Below are 25679 nucleotides of genomic sequence, written 5' to 3'. Positions count from 1 at the left end.
TATAGAACAAGAGATAAGAGGTATCACTTTGTCCACAAGGGGGCGCCAGAATCGATACAAAACAAAAGTTCCTCACAGCAGCTTTAAAGAAGATGCACAATTACTGCAACATGATGCAAAATGAAGGTAATTAGATGCAACATAATTACTGAAATATGTAAAATTCTGGGGTGCTGGTTGGTTTAGTTGTTTAAGGGCCACCAGAATACAGATAAAATGTCTATTTTTTCAAGTCAAAGTTTGATAATTCAATATGTTTGGTTAAAGAACAGTTTTTTAAGAAGAGGAAGATATACTTTGTTACTCACTGAAGGGAAATGTAATTCTTAAACTGTGTTATTGAACATACTGCACACACACAAGGCAGAGTTACACACATGCACAAACAGGATTGTGTGATCATGCACTTAGATGATGCAGAGATGTCATATTGAAGGGGGTGCAGACGGATGAGCATGAGGGCAGTTTGGGGATTCAGTGCTTTGAGCAAAGGCAACTCAGTCATGCCCAGGAGGTCCCAACTTTCATACTCCTGTCTGTATCGTGACTCCGGTTCCCACGCCGAGTCCCTGCAGACTGAGCTACTGCTGCCCCAGAATCCTTTGTATTGTATTATACTTGTTAGATTCTTTATCTGTTTCCATGTTTAGTAAAATTCAGCAGAAATAGAATCTATTTTTCTTCATGGATGAAAAAGAGGAACTCTCTATCTGTCTTCTCTATTTTAATAACTCTCATAAAGCTTTGTTTGAATACTGATTCAAACTGTGAAAGCCTCATGAGTCAGATTTAATGTTCAGTAAAGATATTTAAGGGAAGCTGTGAACGCTGACAGAGATTAAAGGGAATGAAGTCTACCTCTGAATCAGTTCTCTCAATAAAAGACGGGTTATCTAAAATAAAGAGTGGTCAGTGTGTGTGTCTTTGTCTCAATTCAACTAAAATTCAATAAAATGATCGTCAAAATTTTAACAAAGGACTGGACTGAAACTAAAACCATCTGAAAGTGTTCAGATCTGTGAGCAGGACTTGGACCCGGACTCTCAGGTAGCTCTTTGGAGTCAAACTGTAAAAACATGAAAGTGATCATAACGGACTACAGGTGGACTTCAGTCTGCTTTACAGGACCGTAAAAAACCTGATCTGGACTCTGCTGAACCAGCAAATCTGGATCTGATAAGACCAGGACCCAAACAGATGCACACAGAGCTGCTCCTCTACTGTTGTGTTGTTTACACCAACGCTGCCATGACAACAAGGAGGAGCTGCATCTGCTTCCTGGTTCGGCTGTGGAGGACTGACACACACACACACACACACACACACACACACACACACACACACACACACACACACACTTGTTTCCAACTCTAACAGAGAAATTGCATCACATAACACTCGGTCCCCCGAGACCTCTCCTGACCTGAACCTTAAACCTGATCTGAACCCTGCGGCTATTTTTTCTTCAGCTCCCACAATGTGATATGAGAACAGATGTTGGTCCCCACAAGATGAGTAAAACAGGTTCAGACACACACACACACACACACACACACACACACACACACACACACGGACAAAGACCGGGTGTGCATTTCAATCCATCAGCTTTTAGTCACAGTGCAAAAAAAAGAAAAGAAGGAGGTTATCTCAGGACACTTAAGAGAGCGGGTATAAAGTGTACTCTTTGTTTTGTTATTCATAGAGACCCAACATGAATCAATCATGAGAGGTAACATTTAGCAACAGCTGCAAAAACTTCTTCTGACAGGCAGAAACCTCAAGCAGAACCAGACTCACGTTAAACAACCATCAGCCGACTGGATGTGCAGAGAGTGAGAGAGACAGAAAGAGAGGGATTGAGACAAACAAACAGAGCATCAACAACAAAATGTAGTAAAGACTTATCAATAGTTCTGCCAAACAGAACAGTGATTAATTCTAGCATGCAAAAGCAACGCCATGGATGATCTAATCAATCCCCTCTGACTTCCTGTTGACACTGTGGTAACAATGTTAGTGTGATCTCAGGCTGGTCTTGAAGATGGGGAAATAATGACAGTTAGTGGGCACAGATGTGAGAGCAGCCTGAGGAGCTGCTGGACCCCAACCATCTCTGAGAGGGAAAAGTGGAGCAACATCCTGTCCTCCAATCCAGGCAATGACAAGTGCGTGCAAGTGTGTCAGCTCTGAGAAGAAGGAGAGCTGAACGGTTACAGAAATATCATCAACATTCCTGCAGCAGTCCTGCTCACCTTGTTCAACGTTACCTTCAATTGAAAAGTGAGCAGGATGATGTTTTAACTTGGGTATGATTTGTAAAGTTTAGTTTAATTTTAATTTGTCCTGCAAGAAGACTATTTGCAATGGAGGCGTTACCGACTGTGAAATCAGAGGAGCTTTATGTAATACTTTGAAAGCGAAATCCCATTTGTATTGCTTGTTATGAAGCTCTTTATACTGGGGAAATATATGCAATAGTCATGTTGTTCAGTCAGGTAACATTTTCCTCTTGCATGTACCTGATGTCTCTGCTGAATTCACTCACTTCCCCACAGGTAATTAAATGTTTTATGGTGTCTATAAGACTCTTAGAAAGGACAGAAAAAGCCAATCAATGCTACAAAAGTACAGCTTGTGCTCATGCAGGATAAGACAGTCCTGCAGGTACAGCTAGTTAACATGAAGGATAAATCACCATCTAGTTAGATGTTAACTTACATTTAGCTCTTAAAGTTCAGGGTCATGTTAATGTTAAACTTGGTGGTGATGTTGGGCTAAGGGTGTTTAGCTGTGTCTCCAACACACACTGGAAGAAAAGGAAAACTGAATCTGTTGGATCTCATCTCTCTGGACACCTTTAAGTCTATCTTAAATGAAAGACAGACCCCAGAACAGTGCCTGTGTTTTTGAAATGCTGTTTTGTAATCACAAACTGCACTTTACTTGAAAATAAGTTGCACTTTTAAATTATTATTGTTTGCTTCTACATACTGTCTGCATATATGTTCCATGTTGTTGAGTTGTGCCATTTATTCTGACGTGTGCTGCTGACCTCTTGGCCAGGTCGCCCTTGAAAATGAGGTCTTGATCTCAATGGGACTTATCTGGTTAAATAAAGGTTAAATAAAAAAAAAATAAAAAAAAAACTGGGTCTGAAACTTTTCATGAATGGAAAAATCACAAGACAACAATGACAACTTTATTAACCTTTATTTGTTCATGAAGTAACTTTCACTTCAGATCCAGTTTCTGCACCTGCAACAACTCTTCACAAAGACAGTCAGACAGAACAAACACGTTTGAGATAATTATACTGCAGAAAAGTAACAAGGCTGCAAAATATATAGAAGAAAACAACAACAACAAAAAGCCCAACAGGACCCCGGGGTGTTCTCAGGCTGTGGATTCAGTTTGAGTTACATTCAACATGGATCCAGAAGCTGCTGCTGATGTAGAAACATGAAGTCAGTTACACTTCTGAAGGCTAAACTAGATAAAAAAAAGACAGTAGTTAATATGAATCAGACTTTACACATAACCCCATCAAACACAAACCACCCTGATGGAGCTGAAGTGACGGACTGATGGAGAACTGATCCCCTGGTCATGTGTCATTACTTCTGTCATGGTTAATAGAGTCTACAGACATGAGAGTCTGTCAGTCAGTCACACAAAGTCATACACACGCTCATAGATGCATACATTCATACTAAAACACACACAAAGAGGGGTCAAAGTTCAAGGTTTGGTCCAGACTAAGTGCTGTGGAGGAGCTGTACTTCCTGCCTCATTCTTTCTCCGTCTTCACCTTCGTGTCGTACGTTCCGGCGTTCTTGTACGCTCCCACGTAGCCCGTGTTGTCCACCAGCTCCTCACGCCCTTCGCGACCTTTGCCCTTGCCGGTCTCGTCGAAGCGCTCCTTGTGTGATCCAGTGTACTTGGACGAGTCGGTCAGACGGTCCACTGCCTTGGTCTTTGCTACTTTCTAATAAGACACAGGGGACAGAAATGTGGTCAGAACGAAGGCTGTTAATCTATACCGCCCCCTACAGGTGAGAAGACAAACACATGAAGCTTTATTTCCCTCTTTACAGACATTCAGAAAACTTTATGTCAGAGGACGTCCAAGCATATTCAAAGTTCACTTTATTTCATAAAACCCAACCCATGTCAGAACTTAAACTGTCACTTTATTCTTCTGTAAAAGCATGCAGGCAAACTTCTTCACCTGACCAAGACCAAAGCTTCTTTGTCGAAGCAACTTTGATATAATCACATTTCTTGAGACAGAAATGCATCCTTCCAAATATGTTGGAAAACCAGATGTCTGTAAAATCATTAGGAAATGTCCACAGCTCTTTAAATGTTCACTCCTTCTCCAGAAACTGTGTCTGGTTTATTTTCCCTGCTGCTTAAAGCTACCTGAGGCAGACCAATGCCCAGTTTGACGACCGTTCGGCTTGGATCGAGTGGAGGATCCACTGACATTTTGCTTTCTATAGCTGCACTGTAATAGAAAATAAAGTTAGTTCAACTTAAAAAAATTTGTAACCTGAAAGAAACACAGAATCTGTGACCAATCCTTCAGAAAGGTCCCGCTGCCTTTCTGGTAGAGGTCGGTTTTACTCCCCACATCTGCAGATTTGAAGATCTAGTGGATGATTTTTATTTATCATGGATAAGTGCTAGCGCTAGTTAGCATAGCCACATAGCTACATGTTCGTAGCTGTGTACCAAGACACACGTCGACATACTGATAAATAAAACAACAAGAAACACTAAATCTGTGATCAATGGTTCAGAAAGGTCCTGCTGCAGGCGCCTCTCCGTCAGGATCAGATTCTGGATCAGATTCAGAGGGTTGAAGTAACGCGATCTCTGAGCAGCCGTGTATATTCAGCCAACATGTAAACATTAGATCAACGTGCTGGAGAGCCGAGACCACATCCACTTCCTGAGGGGGCGTGGTCAGAGGGAAAACAGAGTGTTCTCAGAGGAGGACTGAAGAAGAGGGTTCTTCAGGCAGACCAAAATCTGATTTCAAAGTGTTTTTTTGAGCATAAACTTTAAAGACATGTTTTGGGGACCTCTTAGACCAATATATGTTGATGAAAAAAGCGTGATATGTCACCTTTAAGTTCGGCAAGCCAAGAAATTTAAGTTGTTTCCACTTTTGTCTTAGTCCCTTAAACTAAGTTTTATTAGTTGGGGTGACAAAGACAGAGCTGATAAATTACTTCTATTGACTTCATACTTTAAGTTTAATCAACAAGCCTTTTTAGTGAGACCAACAAGCAATTCTAAGTTTTACAAACCTCAATCTTAGTAGAAATATGTTTCATGTTTCTACAGGTAAATTGAGTTGTAAAGACATGAACAAGTAACTTGCCTGAACTAAGCATCTTGTTGGATGAATTTATAAATTATACTTCTGCAAACATGTCTAAAATGTTGGCTCAACAAAGTGTTTTCTTTTTAAGGCAGCCAGGTCACTGTTGTCCTGACTTGTTCATCTTACTTGTAACATTACCTTCATTAAAAAAAACAAGTACTTGTCATTCCTTGAAACAACCTCAGCCTCAATTTTCAAAAACCACTACATAAAAATTATTTCTCAACATGGGGCAACATTCAAAATACTTTACTCAATGGCAAAACTGACAATAGCTTTTTTTGTATGAATTTGACTTGGCATCAGAATGCTATCATGAAGAATGGATCAATGTTTAATATTGATCTAGAAGTCAACACTTAGCTTACAACACTGTAAGCAGAATAACAGAAGAGTGCTCTCACTATATAAGAACTATGTCGGTATAAAAACAGAAACTAAGGAGAAAAAAAGTCTACAAATATCACACAATGAACATTTCTCTTTTGGTAAACACTGAGCTTCTGCACTGCATGCAGAAAAGTATTTAATCATTGATCCAATCAGAGTGTCTCTTGCAGCACAAGGCATTGTAAAGGTTTGTCACTCCAGTGACTATAAGGGGTTTCCCGTGCATTTGTGCAGGGGCCATACTTACATCTAGTTGTTTCAACAAGGAAATCTATGTTAGCTGAACTACTCTGGTTGGACTGATTAGTTGGAAACTATTTTACTTGATATTTCAAGTAAAACTGACATCTAAGTTGAACTAACTTAAGAAAGTGAGCTGTAAAATCCATTTTTACAGTGTGCATGCATCAGATTCTGCATGGTCAAAAGGATGCTGAAAAAAAACAACATTGTGTTGCAGACAAGTAAAAAAGTTGCCAGAAAAGCAAAGAACTTCTTAAGTGCTCATTATTTGGATGCAGCTCTGTTGGATTATTGAGTTGCAACGTACAGCAGTCGGGAGGATCACTATGTTGATTGACATTCAGAAACAGATTCATGCAAAGCTCTCAACTTGTGCAGAATTGCGTGTATTAACATCTTTGCATTGTTTATAATTCCTCCAAACAAAGCTCTCTCTTGATTTCAGTCTAGACTCGCTCTCATGTCATTCTGGCTGCAGTGATGACTTCAGGCCATCTGGAGCCTCCCAGTCTGAATGTTGTGGTACAGAAATGATTGATGATCCGGCACAGCTGACCAGAAACAGCTTCCTCTCTCATGCACGATCATAAATTGTTGTCTTTAATTTGTTTTCATTTGAGATGTGTATATTCCAGTCCGGATAGTGTTTACTGGATCCTCTCTGACTTTGGCAGTTTAATCATCAGATGATGATCCAAATTGCCTCACCTCTTGGCTCCGACTCAGGTGACTTCATCACTATAATAATAAACCTCTGATGAGTGTCCAAACATTTACAACGCTCTCTCAGGTTTCATGAACAGGCTGTGTTTGAGTGAGAAGTGTTTCTGTGCTGCAGCTCTGGACTCGTTCTCTGCAGCTGAGCGGTGAAGCAGAGCTGATGTAACGCCGAGCTGCAGAGTATCAAAGATGGATCAAAGATTATCCGTCATGTTTGATCATGTTTTAATGAAGCTGTGGATGTTAATCACAGAGAGTCACTGCTTTGCAACTTTAGTCTGTAGCCAAAACCAAAGTTCAAGTTAAAGGGCAAAAACAGAGCTTGTATATGGAAAGCCGAAATGGCCATGATTTGTCTTTGGCCTTCAGTAAGCACCAAAACTTTTGCAGTGGTTTCCACTCTTTGGCTACAATCCCAAGGTTGTACTTTTGCACCTGTTGCTATGCAAGAGGGGCAGCAGCAGTGGACGCTTTTAATGTGACACAAGTTAAAGTCACAGTATCGTCTGCAAACGTGTCGACCTCACAACCTTTACTACAATTGCTAATCTTGCAGCTTGAAGGCAGAGGCCCAAGAAATTGATCCCTGGGAATCGATCCCACCCATTCTCTACCCTAATTAGAATGATCTCCACACCCTTAAGTGTGTCTAGACCGAAGGAAAAGAAAGTAATCCCATTGGGCGACTCATGTGAGTTTGAACACAAGATCATTCATGTGTGAGTTTAGGTCAGAGATGACGTAAAATCCGCCCCTCTAGTTTAGATGTAGAAGGGCGATGTTGACTCATTACATCCCCCGGGGAAAAATTGTAATCTGGAAGCTAACTACGAGCCTTCTGTTTCAATTTCACACTCTGAATACTTAATCACACTTTCATACAATATTTCTTTTGATTTAATGTCGATTAAAAGTCCAAAAATCTGATGGCATAACATCGTGACTCAGATTTGTTGAGATCTGTTAGGTCCCTCTGTAAGACGTCAACAAAACATTTAAACATTCTTGTTTCATAAATGGAGGCTGGTTCAATCTAGATCCTGATTGGCTTTCCTAAATCAGCATCAAACAAAGTCATCGCTTGGGTTGAAATTTCTGAGCTCATGCATGGTGCAGATGATGTAAATCTTGTGTCTTAGAATCCCATCATGTCCTGAACAGGCGTGTTGCCAATGACTCTCTATGTAATTCAGTCAGGACCACTTTCATCAAAGAGAAAGTTAAGTTATATTTGGCAGTAAGGCTCTATTCTGGGAGCTCCCTCCCCTTCCACATGCATACGTGGAATACCAAAGCCTTAAGGCTGATTTATACTTCTGCGTTGAATCAACGGCGTACCCTACGCCGGGGGTCCGCGTAGCTCCCGTACCTACGCCGAGGCCTACGCACGTAGCTGACGTGCACCTCCTCCAAAATGTAACTCCCCGTAGAGCCGACGCGGACCGCAAGCTCTGTGATTGGTCCGCTCGGCGGCTTTGTCTTTCCCGCATTTACAACACTTCCGGGATCCCGGACATCGGCCGTGTATTTCATCTCCTCCTCTCTATTCTTCATGTAATCATGTCTGTATGATAAACAGCAACATGTATCAGCTGTAGATGAACATAACACGCTCTGAAACTCTGTGGAAAAGTAAACAGAGATCGTAGCGGGACCGGAAGCAGGCGGCCGGCTATCAGAGAGACCGCACTGCCCTCAAGTGTTTCGGCGGAGAATTGCTGCGCGACACGGACACACCGACGCACAAGTATGTGGGGCTCATGTCTGCGTCAGCCCCTGCTGCGTAGGGGAGACGCAGAAGTATAAATCAGCCTTTAGGCGGGCAGAGCACACCTCCCCTCCCATTTATGGCAAATAATAAATGAACGGCCAAGGCAGGGAGAGCAGCAGCAAAGACTGTGAGGTACAGAACAGAGCAAGCATCAGGGACATTACATATGCCACTGGTGAAGTCAGACAAAGGCGGGTTGAAAAGTTGTTTGCAGGAAGCATGAAGAGTGAGCATGCTATAGAACCGCAATTTTGACTTTTGCTAATTAGATAAAGGTAGTCTGCTTAGCTGTCCGCTGATATGGGCTGGTGTTAAGATCAGCTGATGACAAACCCCTCATTGTTTACACATCTTGATTTGTTCCGTCTGTAAGTTGTGTTCAGGTGTGTCTAAGGACTCCACATGATGGAGGAAAGAAGCCACATTGTTTCAGATAAAAGCTTCTCGTCTTACCGTCACTCCAACGTTTGTTGGCTCTCTGCCTTCCACCAGTTTGAAGATGGAGTCCAGCGCCTCCTCTTTACTTTGACCTTTGAACCTTTTGGGAGCCAGGTCTTCCAGAGCTCTCCGAAACTCCTCGTAGGTGATGACCCGAGACGTCTTCTGTCTTTAGAGACAAAGAAAATAAGACTAAAGTGGAGAAACCATTCACTGAACTGTGAAACAAAAATGTGACTTTTTATTGAACTTTTGGGTTTGGGCCAGCTGCACTGACATTCATAAATGTACAGAAAGTTCAGACAAGAGTCGAGTTTCCATCCAAGCGTTCAGCAGAGAAAGAAAACACTACCGATCCTGATGGATAACAGACCCATAAAGACGAGTTCTGTTTATGAATCAGCAGCTTCTCAGCGGTCACACTGACACTTGTTTGCAGACTTACTTGACTTTGGAGAAGACGATGTCCACGTCTGTGCCGGTGACACCCTTGCCGTCGATGATCTTGCAGTCCTTGCACAGTTTGGCCCAGTTCTTCCCGTTCAGCTCCTTCCCTGTGGCCTTTGTGTCTCCATGGATGGCAAACTTCTTAAAAGACACCAGGAGATTCTCCATGTCTGTGCTCTCCGCCATGATGGAAAGAAATATCTGGGAGAAATGCAACAATATCACAACGTCAACAAAAATCGATGACCAAATGAGGACCCAACAAATTTAAGCATGGATAGTTAGCTTGTTTTTCAAACTCTGAGGAGACTTAACGTTATTTCCTGGAGTCGTGATGCATTCTTACTTTCTCTGCTGAGACTTAAACGTGTATAACATCAGCCAAGAAAGTACCGGGCAAACAAACATAGCGAAACGACAGAAACGATGCAACACCATCTCATTGTAAAACTTCTTAAGTCTGGAGGCATTTCTCCTTCAACGCTGCAAAGAAAGGGGCCGCATCCAAAATGTGTAAACTGGCCCCTGCTTATACAAGGAAGAGGACCTTATGCAGGTGCTGAACAGAATAACGCTGCATATTTGAATCTATGAAAATGTTAAGTTCAATGTGATAATGTGTAGATTTGACGTTGATGTCAATTTTGACCTGCAACTATTTGCCATGGAAGTGCTGTGAACCGTCAAATCTGAGGGTCTACCTTTGTAGCTGTATCAATTAATCCTTTTTAATGAGTACTTAGAGTCAACTTGTTTGTATCTTTGGCAGGTTAGAGGACAGATCATGTATTGTGAGTGAATGGTTATGGGCTTGTTTTACCCATAGACTGTATAAATAATGGACGTAGTATCCGTGACGTCACCCATCTGTTTCTGAAGTGCTGTTTTGAGGCCAATCGGCGGCGGCAGCCATATTGGAAATGGTGAACTCAACATAACTTCTGTCTAGTGAGTGTGACGTAAAGAGGCGGGCTTTGAGCCTCCTGTCAATCAAGTCAGCTGTGCCTCTCATAATGGAGGACTTGTAATCTTAATATCTTCGAAATAGCTGTTATGAAAAAATTCACCCCCCGTACAGTGTGAGCCAATCAAGAAATGAGCTATCCAGACTACACTCGTTTTTTGTACCAGGCTGTAAACATGTTTATTTCTGCTGTAAAGATCGGCTTCTTTGAATTGGTGTGTGTGTGGCTTTCGGTATTTCCGGAGCAAGCATCAAGTGGACACTTGATGAACTGCAGTTTTTAACACTTCCACATTGGCTTCAATTCTTGTGGCCGGAGGTTGCCACTTGGTTTTACCCTGTCAGGATTCTATTTTGCATAACTTACCGCTCACTTTACATTATCTCTTACTTATGTTTAAAGCTGAGACATAATAAAGGCTGAATTAAGATATTTTAAAGCTGCTAACTAAATAGAAGCAATGAAGTAATTGTGCAATTTAGTATCCGCTTAGTCAATTAATTGTTTCAGGAATCAATGACTATGAAACTGGCACAACTTGTGGTCTAAGGCAAGTTTGGGGATTTTATCTCAGATGGAAAAAAATCGGTGGAACATTCGTGCCAACTTATGTAATCAGATGCTGGTTGGTAGCAGGAACATACGAAATGACAAGTCATAAACTGACCGCCACAAACTGGAAAGACTGTCTGTGACCTTATTGTGAGCGAACAACATGTTTTGATGGTATTGAGAGACCGAGTGACTCATCTCTCCAGTATTTAGTTATTAATGGTTTAATGCAGCCTCTTACGCTTTGGGCCTTCACAACTTTGCAACTAGACTGCTATTCTTAAGAAGGATGGACACACTGGTTGTATACTTGCCCCTCGTATTTCAGACCATTCGGCAATGGTCTTTAAAATTAAGGTCTAAGAGTTTAATGCAACTAAAACTGAAAAAAATTGGTACAAAAATATAAATAATGTTGAACTAAAAGACACTCCTGCCTCGCTGTACCTCTGCAGGAACAGGCAGCAGCTTCTGTAGAGCCCAGAGTGTGTGTATCTGTGTGTGTGTGTCAGGGTGTGGGACATGACCTCATTCTGGTTTCTCACTGTTGTGCGATTACACACACATTGATGCAATCCCTAACAGTGGTCGTCCCAGTAACCGAGTCTCCGCGCCCTGTAAGATTTATAAGCTGCCCACCGCTGCTGCTCGAAAACACGTGTGAATGACTATCAGGTGTCTCTGCCAGGGAGCCAAACCAATCAGAGCGGGCCGTAAGGCAGGGGAGGCGGGACTTAAAGTTAGACATGTTACGGTCAGAGGGACTGCAGGAGAAACAGAGAGACGGTGTGTTTGTAGTAAAAACGAAGCTGCGTGTGAATGTGTGGATGAGAGTCCGTGTGCGTGTGTGAAGGAGACGGTGTGTGTTGCAGTTGTGTGAAGGTGTCAGATTCCGGACAGGCGAGACGTTTACAGTTTTCAGTTCAGTGAGTTAAATCTGTAAACTCTGAAACATTCAAACTCTGCAGGGTGTGAAAGTTCAGCTGCTGCTTCTGTCAGCGCTTCTGAAAACTGACACTTTGGATCATTTTAAAACACGAACAAACCTCGACACAGGGGTCAAAGAGAGAGAGAGACATGAGAGTATACAAACTGGGACATTTGAGGACCTCATGTTCTTCTGCTTTTGTAATACATTAAAATAAAACACAAGATAATGTTAGTATTTGATTGTTAGCATTTTGGAGGCCTCAGAATCTCATCTCTTGTTTTTGCAGATGATGTGGTTCTGTTGGCTTCTTCAGGCCCGGACATCCAGCGGGTGTTGAGGCAGTTTGCAGCTGACCCATATGAGGATCAGCACCTCTGAGTCCAAGGTCCGGTTCTCTGAAAATAGTGGATCGCTCCCTTTGGGTGGGGAATGAGTCTCTACCTCAAGTGGAGAAGTTCTACTAGGCAGGTTTGTGTAGCATCAGTTGTGTCTCTTAAGAGAGAGCCTGAAGGCAAAGCTTCGATTTAAAAGTCATCTACATTCAACCCTCAGCTACGGTCATGAACTCTGGGAAGTGACTGACGGAATGAGATCATGGATACAAACAGCTGGATCAAGTGCCCGCCAAAGGGTGTCTGGGCTTGTCCTACGAGGTAGGGTTAGGAGCTCAGACGTCTGGAGGGAGCTTGGAGTAGAACCGTTTCTCCGGATGCCACTTTGGCTGCTCCCTTTGGAGGTTGGAAGACCTTGGGGGTAGACCGAGCGCTTGCTGGAGGAATCCCACCTGGTCTTGGGAACAGTTCTGAACCCCCTGTGGGCGAGTTGGATATGTGGGTCGTCTGGCTCAACCTGCTGCCACCAAAACCCGACCAACACCCGGAAGTTGGGATTTCAATTCTTCAAGGATGTGTTGAGAACCAAACTAGATTGAACTCTATGGGTTATTGAGGTAACATGTTGCTCTCTACTGTACGAGAAGTTATGACAGATCTGGAGAAAAGTGTCTTTTCTTACGATGCACTTTGGGCAAGAAACTCAAGGTCAATCAAGAAACTGAAGAGTTTGGACGCTGGTGGCCTAGCGGTCTAAGCTCCTCACGTATAGAGGCCGCAATCCTCGTCGCAGAGGTCGCCAGCTTGACTCCCGGCCGGTCGACCATTTGCTGCATGTCTTCCCCTACTCTCTACTTCCCACATTTCCTGTCTTCAGCTCTCAAAAAGAAAGAAACGAAAGAGTTAAGGAGCATCATGAGGGATGAGGTGACAGAGGCATGTGGTTCTGTTCCTTGACATCCTGCCGTGTTTTTGGACTAACTTTTGTAATCTGTGTGGATTTCCTTTGTTGTGTTTTTAAATGTGTTTGTGATTTCATTTGGCTGCTACCTCTGCCAAGTCTCTTAATAGATGTCAAACCTCCTATAAAAAGATGAGTGAGTCTAAATTAACAACCGGTTTATGTAGCGTTCTGTTGAAACCAGTTTTAGTCTAACAGAGGATTGTGGTATCACATTTGATGGTTACCTGGCCTGCTCACCTTTCTGGTCTGCAGACACCCTGCAACAAACGTCTGAATGATACGAGCAATAGCACTTCTTCTGAGTGTTTTCCTGTCATGTGCTCTGAAACACTCTACACTGCCACCTACTGGCCAGTGCAACAACACGTCACTGACCACAGTAATTCTATAACACCGGACTTTTACCACACAGCCGTAAATGAAGGTCATTGATTTAAAAAACATTGTTTCCAGGTGCTACGAACATTTCATCTCAGCTCCCACAGCACTGATGGAAAGCCGACTTTACTTACGTCACTGCACACAAACCATGGTAACAAGAAGCATGCATGGGCCCCTGCTGAGTTTAAGACTCTACAAAATCTCCTGAAACCACTTTAGTTTCCTTCTGTGCTGCTGGCAGAATCTTGGTGTTTGGTTGTTGATGCAGTTTGGCAGAGAAGTAGAGTTTGTAATTGGTTTAGGTTTGAATATTGAGTCACACCATTACACCAAGGACAGATTGATCAACAGAAAGTCTAACAGATCCTTCTTCAGTCAATGTTTCATAAAGTAAACCAGCTCTTTTTTTCTTTTTCAAGTCTGCAAAATGATCCTCTAAGTTTTTTATGTAAGTTTAAAGTTTGGAGGAAAAGGTATGAATGCATCATGCTCTGTGTCCTGCAAGGGTGTGTCAGTGTGTCTTTGTGCTACTGTGTGTGTGTGTGTGTCAGGATGCCCTTACACATTTCTACACACCATTACATGACTGTGTGTGTGTGTGTGTGTGTGTGTGTGTGTGTGTGTGTGTGTGTGTGTGTGTGTACAGTCATTAATAATTCATAACACACAAGCAGTATTCATTCAACATCTCTGCCTATAATGAAAAACACAAGCCGACTAAAGCTGAGACCGTCAGTGGATTCATTCAGTAACGGTTATTAAAACACATTTTTATAAGATTGCTTCAGCGTGCTTTTTCTCAAATGTGTCCTGCAGCAGCTTCTATGATGCTGCTGTTTGTTTCTTAATCTCCCCTTTGTTTTTTTTTTACAAATCACACAGGGAAAAAAGCATCAGAAGCCGATTTCAAAGACAGTTTGGTCGTTTTTGGACACCAAATGACGATGTGCACAGGTTAGTAACAGCCGTGAACTCTACATCCACCAGATCAAGCTGAATCATCGGGCAATTAAAGGGGAACAATAATGTTTTTGACTCTCAGATAAAAACACAAGTATGGGCTTGTTTGTACTCTGAAAGCTTAAAATGGACTTCTGTCTGCTGCAGCTGAACATTTAAAAGATGAAACGCACACTAAATCAATAATTAATAGACATTTTTAATCCCTGCAGGACTGTGAGGATACAAAAATCAAGGATTTGCATCATTGCACATGATGTTTTTTCTTAGTTTTAGGTCAAGTGGCTTCTTTTTTTTAATTTTGCTGATGTAAAAGCATGAATAAAGTCTGCATGAACCCTGTGCGTATGCTGCTATACTAATCTATGCAGGGTCAACTTAAAAACCACTTACATATCATAAAGGCTTGGTCCCCTGAACAGTGTTGCTGCCTTGTTTTGTGTAAGGCTCTCTTTCACCCTGCAGGTATTTTCTCAGAACAACACAACTACAAAATATTTTAACATAATGAGCAGCGCTGCAATGAAGCAAACACTGGTGGCATCAATGTTTGCTCTCTAAAATGAAAAAGTTTGAAAGATAAATATTCAACAGTTTGACTCAAAAGCACAGAAATGTAAACTTTCACTCATGCAATTTGTTTCTTTTTTGGACATTTTGGAGCCGGTTACAGTGATGCATGATTAATGCATGCATTTCTCTACTTCTCCCAAACATCCATTCAATGCACCAGAGACAGATTTAAACACACAGTCCTGCAGTCTTACCTGTCCGTCCTCTGTCCTCCTCTGTCTGTCCCTGCTTCACCTCTGTCTCTCCTCTCCCTCTTCTGGCCCTCAGCAGCGGTCGCAGCGTTCAAATGAGCTCTGCAGCGCTGAGGGCTTGTTATCATCTGTTTATCCTGTCGCCATGACCACGTCCTGTCCCACATCAGGGGAGGGCAGTAAAATAAAAAAAAAACAGGGTGGAGAGGAGAGGAGAGGACAGGAGTGAGGAGGAGGAGGAGGGTGGGTCCATGCAGAATACTGCAAGCTCAGAACAGGGGGTGAGAGGTCGAAGGTCAGACAGCTGTAAATTATTAAATCATAAATACCTGTGAAAACATGCAAAACAAAAACAAACGTTGAAGCACTTCACTCCTTTAGACGCAGCTTCATCCGTAAATCTTTAAATCTGTAGAAAATTATACTTTGTGATGACCAGAGTGACGGTCAGGAACCGGAGATCTGGACTCTGAACTTGAGAACAGTTCAACCACGACCAAGGACATTCAGTATGACGACAACAAAGATCTAAGACCACAACAAAAACCATTACAGCTACCATGGGATGTGAAATGACCAAACTGAGCCCAAAAAAGACTAAAATAAACGATGCAAATCATGACAGAGACGCAACAAGAGACACAAAGCAACCACAGAGATATGTAGAATGAACATAAACGGACAAAAAACACCATAAACAGGGTCAAACGGCCAGGAAATGACATGAATTGATTACAGGGATGAAACATCACCACTAAAAAATACAAAACAACTGCAGAGACATGCAGAGACATCACAAAGTGACTTTTACCACCATGACGGACCTAAATGATGTAATTCAAAGGAATGTAAAATAGTCAAAAATATGTTCCAAACAGCAACAAACAAGGTGCATAATGACAGGAAGACACAAACAGGGATCCAAGGGGCTCATTATCCAACCACAGAGATTTAAACCAGCACAGAAAGATGTGACACAGTAACAAAGACAAGTTCAAGACAGAAAAAGAGACATAAAACTACAAGAAGGATGAGAAACGACACCCAAGTGAGTGCACAGAAACAGTGAATGAAAACACAGAGACATGAGTCCATGCAGAGGCACGTATGAAAGAAAACATAACAAAGAATAATGCAAATGAAAGAAGAGAATTAAAACTATTCTGAAGCAAAAGGAAAGATATGCAAGGAAGACTGTATCAAGAACGGGTGGGTCTCTCGACATGAAGAGATCTAATTTGCGTCACCATCAGTTCACCTTACATTATGCTACTGATTTATTTATACAGCTGCTAAATCCACGGTTGGTATATCACGCAATGGCTTCTTATTAGTCCTTAGCAGGGCCAGTTCACATTGAAGTGAACATTTCCACTGAAGGTGACGTTAAACGAGGTGAACAGGATTCCTGGAGAAACATTGATGTTGACATTTCGGTCCTCTTCTGGTGAAAGTGACTTCGTAGAGATCAGCAGTTTAGAGATTCTCTCACCCGCTCTGCTGTCGCTGTCTGGATTGCAGGACAGGATGTTGCTCCACTTTTCCCTCTCAGAGATCGACACCAACGTTTACACCACAGTAAACAGACGAGAAGAAGATGCAACATTTTCCCCAAAGAGGAAAAAAGTTACTTTAAGTAAAGGTTAAACCAACACTGAGTCATCAGACATCCACAGAGACATGTAGAGAGACATAATGCTGTAGCTACAATATAGTTATAAAGAGGGAAAAAATGACAAAAAAAACACAATAAAGAAAACAAAGATATACAGAGACAGGTTAAAATTAAATAAAGAAACCACAAAGTGATTTACAAGGAATACAATAAGAAGTTAAACCAAGACAAAGAAGCAAAAGGATAAAAATAAACAAAAACATACAACACAATATGCCGAGATATGATACGACACAAAATAACGTGATAGGAAACGATACGGCAAGAGATGACATCACACGAAATGACCATAGACTGTATAAAATATGGACGTAGTATCCGTGACGTCACCCATCTGTTTCTGAAAGCTGTTTTGAAGCCAGTTGTCGGCGGCAGCCATATTGCTTCTGTCGAGTCAGTGTGACGTAAAGAGGCGGAGTTTGAGCCTCCTAGCCAACAGCTGCAGTGTTCCTGCAGGCAGCTCTGCCTCTCATTGGAAGACTAGTAATCTCAATATCTTTGAAATTGCAGCGTTAGAAAAAAATTCACCCACCTCACAGTGAGAGGACATCGAGAAATGAGCTATTTAGACTACACTCATCTTTTGTACCAGACTGTAAACATGTTTATTTCTGCTGTAAAGATCGGCTTTTTCTATAGACTGTATAAAATATGGACATAGTATCCGTGATGTCACCCATCTGTTCCTAAGAGCTGTTTTGAAGCAAATCGACGGCAGCAGCCATATTGGTAATGCGGAACTCAACTAGGCAGAGTGTGACGTAGTGTGAGCCTCTTAGCCAATGGCTGTGTGTTCCCGACCGGGAGTCACGTCAGTCATGTCCTTATTTGGGCAAAACTCATAATCTTAATATCTTCTGAACCATCACGTTAGAAAAAAAATTCACCCCCCGTACAGTGTGTGCCATTAGAGAGATTAGCTTCATAGGGCCAAGCCGTTTTTTGAACCAGGCTGTAAACATGTTTATTAATGCTGCAAAGATCGTCTTTTTCCCATTCATATCTACGTAGTTTCCGGTGTTTCTGCAGCCAGCCTCAAGCGGATTCTCGATGTACTGCAGTTTATAGCACTTCCGCATTGGCTTCATCGTTTGAGACCGGAGTTTGCCGCTTGGCTTTTTCCCATTCATGTGTATGTGGTTTCCAGTACTTCCGGAGACAGCCTCAAGTGGATCCTCGATGAACTGCAGCTTTTAACAGACCGGAGGTTGCCGCTTGGAGATGACACAATATTACACAGTAGGATACAATAATTCACGATGCAACACGATACAATACCATATGACATGATGCAATATGACAGGACATCACAAGGTATGACAGGATAGGAAACGATACGACACGATATGACCCAAACCGATGGATATGACACGAAACGAAACGATACTACACAACACAATAGGATATTATATGACACAATACAATCTGACACGAGATACGATACGATATGACAACATCTGACACAATCTGACAAGATAGGATACTATATGACACAATTTGATATGACCTGACCCGATAGGATACTATATGACACGGAACAAAACGACACTACATTATTTAATACGATACGAAACAACACTATAGGATACTATATGACACAATATGATATGACACAAGATGATACAATATGATATGAAAGGATACACAACGATAGGATACGATATGACATGACACGAGACAATAAGATAGGATAGGATATTATACAACACGATGTGACCTGACCTGATTGGATAAGATAAGGTAAGATAGGATACTATTTCTGGGACCCCCTCTAAAATGAGATGGCATATCTCAAGGGGTTTATCCCAGTAAATACATTTCTTACAAACTATATCAATCAATCAATCAAACTTTATTTATAAAGCGCTTTTCATACAATGACATTGTAACACAAAGTGCTGTACAAGAAAAACAACTTAAAATAGAATAAATCAAGAAAAGGTCCCAGTCCCGACCCCAAACCCACCCCACAATCCTAAGGTTAAGAACACAATATGCAACAATAGAAATAAAAACAATAAAAAAAAATAAGAAATCTAAATAATTTGCTGAACGAACTGAGGAAATGCTCTCATGATATCTTAATGAGGAAACACTGGAGGTAAAATAAGATGTTAAAACTCAAAACAGGAAATTAAAATCACCAAAGTAAAATACATTTTCTAAGATAATAAAAGACTAAAATATGAAACCATTAAAAGAAAATAAGATGTGAGACTTAAAATAAATAAATGAGTACATAAATAAATAAAGTAGAATAAAAGTGACTACATTTGAAATAGATAATAAATAAATAAATGAATGGATAAAACTGTTAAGAATAAAAATTAAACTTAGTTAAAAGCAAGACTAAAAAGTAGGTATATGACACAGAATGAAATGACACTACATTATTGAATACAATATGACACAACACTATAGGATACTATTTGACACACGATATGATACTAGAAGATACTAAACGATACAATACTATATGACACGAGACGATACGATACACTTTATTGTTCTCCTAGTGATTTTTGTCTCAGACAAGTTTAAAACATTAAAGGGGACATATCACACTTTTTTCATCAATATATATTGGTCTAAGAGGTCCCCAAAACATGTCTTTAAAGTTTATGCTCAAAAAAACACTTTCAAATCAGATTTTGACATGCCTGAAAAACCCTCTTCTTCAGTCCTCCTCAGAACAGTCTGTTTTCTCTCTGACCACGCCCCCTCAGGAAGTGGATGTGGCCTCGGCTGTCCAGCACGTTGATCTAATGTTTACATGTTGGCTGAATATACACGGCTGCTCAGAGACCTGCGTTACTTCAACCCTCTGAATCTGATCCAGAATCTGATCCTGGCGGAGAGGCGCCTGCAGCAGGACCTTTCTGAAGGATTGGTCACAGATTTTGTGTTCCTTGTTGTTTTATTTATCAGTATGTAGACGTGTGTCTTGGTACACAGCTACGAACATGTAGCTATGTGGCTATGCTAACTAGCGCTAGCACTTATCCATGATAAATAAAAATCATCCACTAGATCTTCAAATCTGCAGATGTGGGGAGTAAAACCGACCTCTGCCAGAAAGGCAGCAGGACCTTTCTGAAGGATTGGTCACAGATTTAGTGTTTCTTGTTGTTTTATTTGTCAGTATGTCGATGTGTGTCTTGGTACACAGCTACAGCTACGACATGTAGCTATGTAGCTATGCTAACTAGCGCTAGCACTTATCCATGATAAATAAAAATCATCCACTAGATCTTCAAATCTGCAGACGTGGGGAGTAAAACCGACCTTTGTGTTTATTAAGACAGCCTACAACTAGCATGCCTCTCTCCTAAGCTCCTTGTTAGCACACATTTGTGCAGGGAATGAAAAACAGAGGAGGGGTTGAGTTGTATTTTATACAGTCTATGGGCTGAACAAGCTCCGAGCTCTGACTCCGTGACAGACCGGATATTGTTGTTACGTAACAAAAACACTGAAAACTGAAACGGCTCGTTTCACACACATTTACAGAAAGGTGGAGAAATCAGAACAGGGGAAGAATGGATTCTTTTCATTCTCGGGGGGTTTGTAGACAGGGACACATATTTCAGGTAGAGAACCATTAAAAAGTAAATTTTGCATGATATGTCACCTTTAAAGTAACTTCTAACAACAAAGGGACGTGAAATATTCCCAAAAAGCCAAAAGGAATTCAAGTAGCGTACTTATATTCCCACTGCCCTATGTTCCGACATCCTGCTGATCAAATTGAAATTACTCATTAATTCATTAATTTACTATAAAGTGCTTCCAAAAAATCTTGTGGGAGGATAGGGCTTAAATTGAAGGGAAATGTAGGAACATAAGACCTCATTTTGAAAATGTAGATACGCACAACCGACACACGGGATATAAAACCATAACAAAGATACACAAAGAGATGCTGCACCTCCCAAAAGAGAAATAAAGAACCACACAGAGACTTTGAAAGACCACCTCAAAGAGACCTGAGCACATTTAGAAAGCTTCACACAGAGACCTGCTGATCCCGTCTGACTGGATCTACCTGACTGCCCTCTAGTTCAAATAAACTCAGTCACATCACTTTGTAATCTGGGTTAGCTGTCATGACAACAGAGACACAAACAATGACAGCATGTGCATCAGTGTTGTATCAACTAGAAGCAAGCCAAGTCTGAGGGGACAGGAAGGTCACTGACAGGAAGTACTCCACAGTGTTTGTGAAGGCGGATGAAGATGATGCTGGCCAAATCCCAATCTCTGCACTTACAGACTTCAAGACGTGGTCCTGGTGAGTGTTTAGTGCTGCACATGGCCAAATCAGGTGCTCAGATGCAAACAGTAGTAGACTCTGTAACTGTAGACTCTGCAGAACTTACCCATAAAGGACGTGACGGACCTGACCTCCCTCTTACAGTGAAGGGATGCTCGTACATTGGGACGTCAGTGTAACTCAGCTGAAATTTGGTGCACATAAGGGACGATTTAAATCAATGAGATACTAAAAGAACATCAGTACCCTTTAAAAACAGCAGAGGGCGCCTTCTGTTTGGGCTTGTAGCTGGAGAGGTGCAAGTTAACTTCCTGGACATTGTTGAGACGCCCTTGGTCAAGGCATGGAAACCTTACCTGCTCAGGATGCTCTTCCGTGTGCAGACCTTTCACTCTGACATCCCTCCATTATTGCATCTTCATACAGTCCAGTTTGTGCATGTTTCAGTGTAGTTCAGCAGGAAATAAAGTAACTTGTGTTAGGCATAAAAAGGCAAAATAAAAGCATTAAAAACAGCTTCATTAGGCTATCTCTTCTCTAATGTTTTATCCTAAACTGTATCATTTACACCCTTAAAAAAAAAAACCTGAAAATTGCATCATCTGTGGTGTGCAGCTCTGTCTCCTCTGTCTCCTGCAGAATGTGTGTTTAAGCAGTAGCCTGATGCAGAAGTGCTTAAAACTGCAGTTCTTTGAGTGTCCACTTGAGGCTGCAGAAGCACCAGTAACAACATACACACCCATTCAAAAAGCCGATCATTGCAGCAAAGTAAACATGTTGACAGCCTTGTACAAAAAACAATTTAGCTGGGAATGACAATTTCTTCTTACAATTACAAGTTTTAGATATTGAAATTACGAGTTTTGCATGATTAGGGGCATGGCTGACTTGACTGACAGTCGGGCACATTGTAGCTGTTAGGAAGGAGACTAAAGCCTGATCAGACTCCGCCCCTTTGCCTCAAGTTAGATTGTCCAAAAGTTAGGTTGAGTGTCATTTTCAATATGGTGACTTTTAACGGTAGGCTTCAAAACTCTGCTTCACAAAATACTTACGTGACATCAGAGACTACGTCCATGTGCAAGTGCTGCCTCTGATTGGTCCGTTCAAACAGAATTGCTGCTTCTGGATTGAATGAAGACAAACATTGTAGCTGCTGCAGGCTCGGCCTTCTCCTGCCACCTCCAACAGACCAGCATGAGTCGGTTTTATTGATACGAATCTGACGGGGGAAAGGTGATGTTTGTTTATTTAACGAGATAAAGATCCAGACGAAAATTGGGATTCAGGTTTGGTAAGTTTTAAAGTCTGGTTTGTTGGTTTAGCTTTAGTTTTTTTGAAAATGAATAGTTGTGGTTTAGTTTTTATTAGTTTTAGCCACAGTTTTTTTCCTCTTGACTTTCACCGCCACAGCTGAGATGCCAGACAAGGACAGATTGGAAACATAGACAGGTGACATCAAGTGCTGCCCCCTGCTGGTTTAACACAACCACAGCTGAAAAACTGACAGATTTAATATCCAGCCAAATTACTTGACATACTGTATGTATGAAAATATATTGATAAAGATAGAAACTGAAGATGAAAGCTCTATAATTTAGTTTTATTTAGTTAGATTCAGTAGTTAGGTTCAGAAGCACTTTAAGCCTATTTTTTAATCTTTATTTCACTTAAAATTAATGTTTTTGACAAACAAGTTTTTGTAATCTTCTTAGTTTTCGCTAAAAATAATAACCATACTTAGGAATTATATTATTTTGGGATAAGTCTTCTAAAAATTGACAGAGGGTTGAGGTTTGATTCCTGTTAAAGGCTTGTATTAAAGTGGAGTTATAGCACTATAATAAATAATATACATGAGTCAACATAATGCCCTGTTTCCTGCTCCTCTTGAGAACACATGGACATGATTTTTGTGAATGTGTTTATTTGTGGTCTCCTCTGTGGTCTGTCTCTGTAACAAACTATCATGCACTGCATGATGCATCATGCAATGATTAATTCTGAAAAATAATTGATGTTTTAAAAACTCTCAGAGGACTCGGCAGGACGTGACCTCATGCCAGTGCTCCTGTAAACAGGAAGCAGCTGTCAGTGTGGGAGGACTTCAGGGTGACATCATGTTGTTCAGGGTGGGAGTGTCTCCACGGAGACGGTCATGTGACCCGTTAGAAGCATCAGTGAGCCGAGGGTCGGCTGTTATAAAACACGGAGCTCAGAGAAGACTTGTGTGTTTGTGTGTTTCCAGCTTCTTGTTTCCAGGAAATAGCCACAGCCGCATGTATTGGCACTAACACTAAAAAAAGCTCTCACCTTCCCTGCAAAACACCCTCCAGTGTGTGTGTGTGTGTGTGTGTGTGTGTGTGTGTGTGTGTGTGTGTGTGTGTGTGTGTGTAAGAGAGACAGACGTTCCCTTTTGATTGATGCTGTTATGATGTTGTCCTGACTTGTCGCCAAGGCAACTTCTACTCATATCCTGGATGGATGATGAAATGCACTCACTCACACACTCTCACCCACACACACACACACCCACACACACACACACAGGCACAATAACAAACCCGAACTCTAAAAATATAGGTCGACCTGTTGCAGATGATGAATGTGATGTAATATTTGGAGCATTAGGTTATTGTATTACTAATAATATCACCTCATTGGCAGTCAGCGTGCTGGTGTGACCTTTAGTGACCTTTAACGTTGGATTGAACACTATATTTATGTAACAACAGTGCTAAGTGAACAAAACAAACAAAGCAGTGGTTGACTAGAGACTCCAAAGATCTGCAAAGTAAAGTTACTGTAAACCTCAGTGTATAAGACACACCTTTAACACCTTCTTCCCATCAAATGCACGCTGGTATGAAACCAGTATAAAAGCAGAGAGAGGTATTGTGTTAGGGTAGTTGACCCAGAAGATGCGCAAAGGATGCTGGGCTACATAGCATTTTGTATTCAGCTGGCAGTGCCACCTTGTAGGAGCCTCCCTCCCCCTTACAGCCAAATTCCACCAGATCTGTGTCCAGTCCATCTCTGATCTGGCACCGGATCTGATAGGTTTCTATTCTAGTCAATGTGTTAACTTCCACTGGATCCACTCCAGATACGCAAGACTTCTATTTTTGCCGGTTGCCAGAACACGATGCATCAATCTCAACAGAGCAGATGGAGCGGGACAGGAAGTCAGGCACCAAAACAAAATGAAAACATCCGGTTAACTTTCAGAATAAAACACTCTGTGTTAACACCAGATCGTATTTCACTTAACTACAACAACAAACCAAAGTCATGATGAGCGGAGCCAGGCCTGGAGTCGACATGTCAGAGGTTTTCAGAGGACCAGAAAGACAACATGGATGAGGAGAGGAGGAAGAGAATTCTTGATTCAGTGATTGCCGCGGGACAACCTTGGACTCCAGCGGTCCTGCTCTATGCTGTGTTCCGAACACGCAACTGGTGGGTGTTGACGGATGAGAGAGCATGGAGCCGGACCGCAACAGATCGGAGACGCACTGGACACTGATCTGGTGTTAGGTCATAATCACACATTTAAAGAATGCTGTTAAGTAAATAAGAGAGAGCTGGTTTGGTTGAAAAGACTCCTCAATTTGACCACATGACCAGATGAGGTGGGTGGTGCAACTACAGGCAAACTCATTCTTAACTCTCAGCTATTAAAGTTACTGCAGAGTTCAACTCCTGCTCTGGTAGCTAGCAGATGCTTCAAGAAAGAGCTACACAGCTGCACAGAAACTGCACATTGTGGACGTTGCACAAAGCAGTGTATCTTTATACCGCTGCAAATCAGAAACTTGTTTTTAAAGGAGTCTGGTGGCTTTAGAGAGAGTAATGCATCATCTATGTCTTATCTTATTCTGAAACAAAAAGGTCAATCTCAGTGTGACCTTCTCTGTAAAACTGGCGAACTCTTAAATAGTCTGAATCTGTCAGTGGCAGACTGAGCTCCTGTATTCAGTGAGTTTATGCATTTATATAGCATGACATATATGTTACTGTGGGCTAACTGTGAGAAGTGTTAAATCTGTCATGTGTGGGGTCTCTCTCATTTTCAACATTTTAAAGTCATTAAGTGAGGAGCAGGCTTTAGTTATTGACCACTGGTTGTATGTTACTTTTCACAGTGCATTGTGGGATACAGTCCACCACACTCAGAACTCAGACAGCCCTGCACCAATGTGAATTCCCTTTATAGTGCTCTATAGAGTGAGTAGTGGGTGATTTTGGACCCGGTCATGGAGCTGTGGAACAGAAGTTAGACAGGAAGTGATATCATTCTGTCCCTCCAGGATTGTGTTACCATGGAGCCCAGCAGTACACAGTGGAGGAGCTGTTGACTGGGAAACAGTAACAACAACTCAGAGGGATGGAGGGATCAAGGGGGAGGGACGCCACCATCACCACATACTGTGAAGCGCTTCAGCAGAGTGTGCAAAGTTAAAATGAGCGGCCAGAGA

At 41.6% G+C, this 25679-nt stretch overlaps 1 protein-coding gene across 6 annotated transcripts; it reads right to left on the bottom strand.

Annotated features, from left to right (window-relative positions):
* Nucleotides 1–3196: 3196 nt before the first annotated feature.
* On the bottom strand, nt 3197–16769 carry tppp3 (tubulin polymerization-promoting protein family member 3). 6 transcript variants are annotated; one of them, XM_034680496.1, is made up of 4 exons: nt 16746–16769; nt 9403–9605; nt 8973–9126; nt 3197–3988 (listed from the first exon to the last, which is right to left on the bottom strand). In XM_034680496.1, the coding sequence occupies exons 2-4, from the start codon at nt 9588–9590 to the stop codon at nt 3791–3793; spliced, it is 540 nt and encodes a 179-aa protein (XP_034536387.1). In that variant the 5' UTR covers nt 9591–9605; nt 16746–16769; the 3' UTR covers nt 3197–3790. The 6 variants fall into 6 exon arrangements, with proteins under 6 accessions (XP_034536387.1, XP_034536383.1, XP_034536388.1 ...); XM_034680492.1 differs by lacking the exon at nt 16746–16769 and adding an exon at nt 15257–15428; XM_034680497.1 differs by lacking the exon at nt 16746–16769 and adding an exon at nt 11163–11172.
* Between the last annotated feature and the right edge of the window lie 8910 nt (nt 16770–25679).

Source organism: Notolabrus celidotus, chromosome 3 (genome assembly GCF_009762535.1).
Source record: "Notolabrus celidotus isolate fNotCel1 chromosome 3, fNotCel1.pri, whole genome shotgun sequence".
Taxonomy (NCBI): domain Eukaryota; kingdom Metazoa; phylum Chordata; class Actinopteri; order Labriformes; family Labridae; genus Notolabrus; species Notolabrus celidotus.
This window is presented reverse-complemented; position numbering and strand designations above follow the sequence as displayed.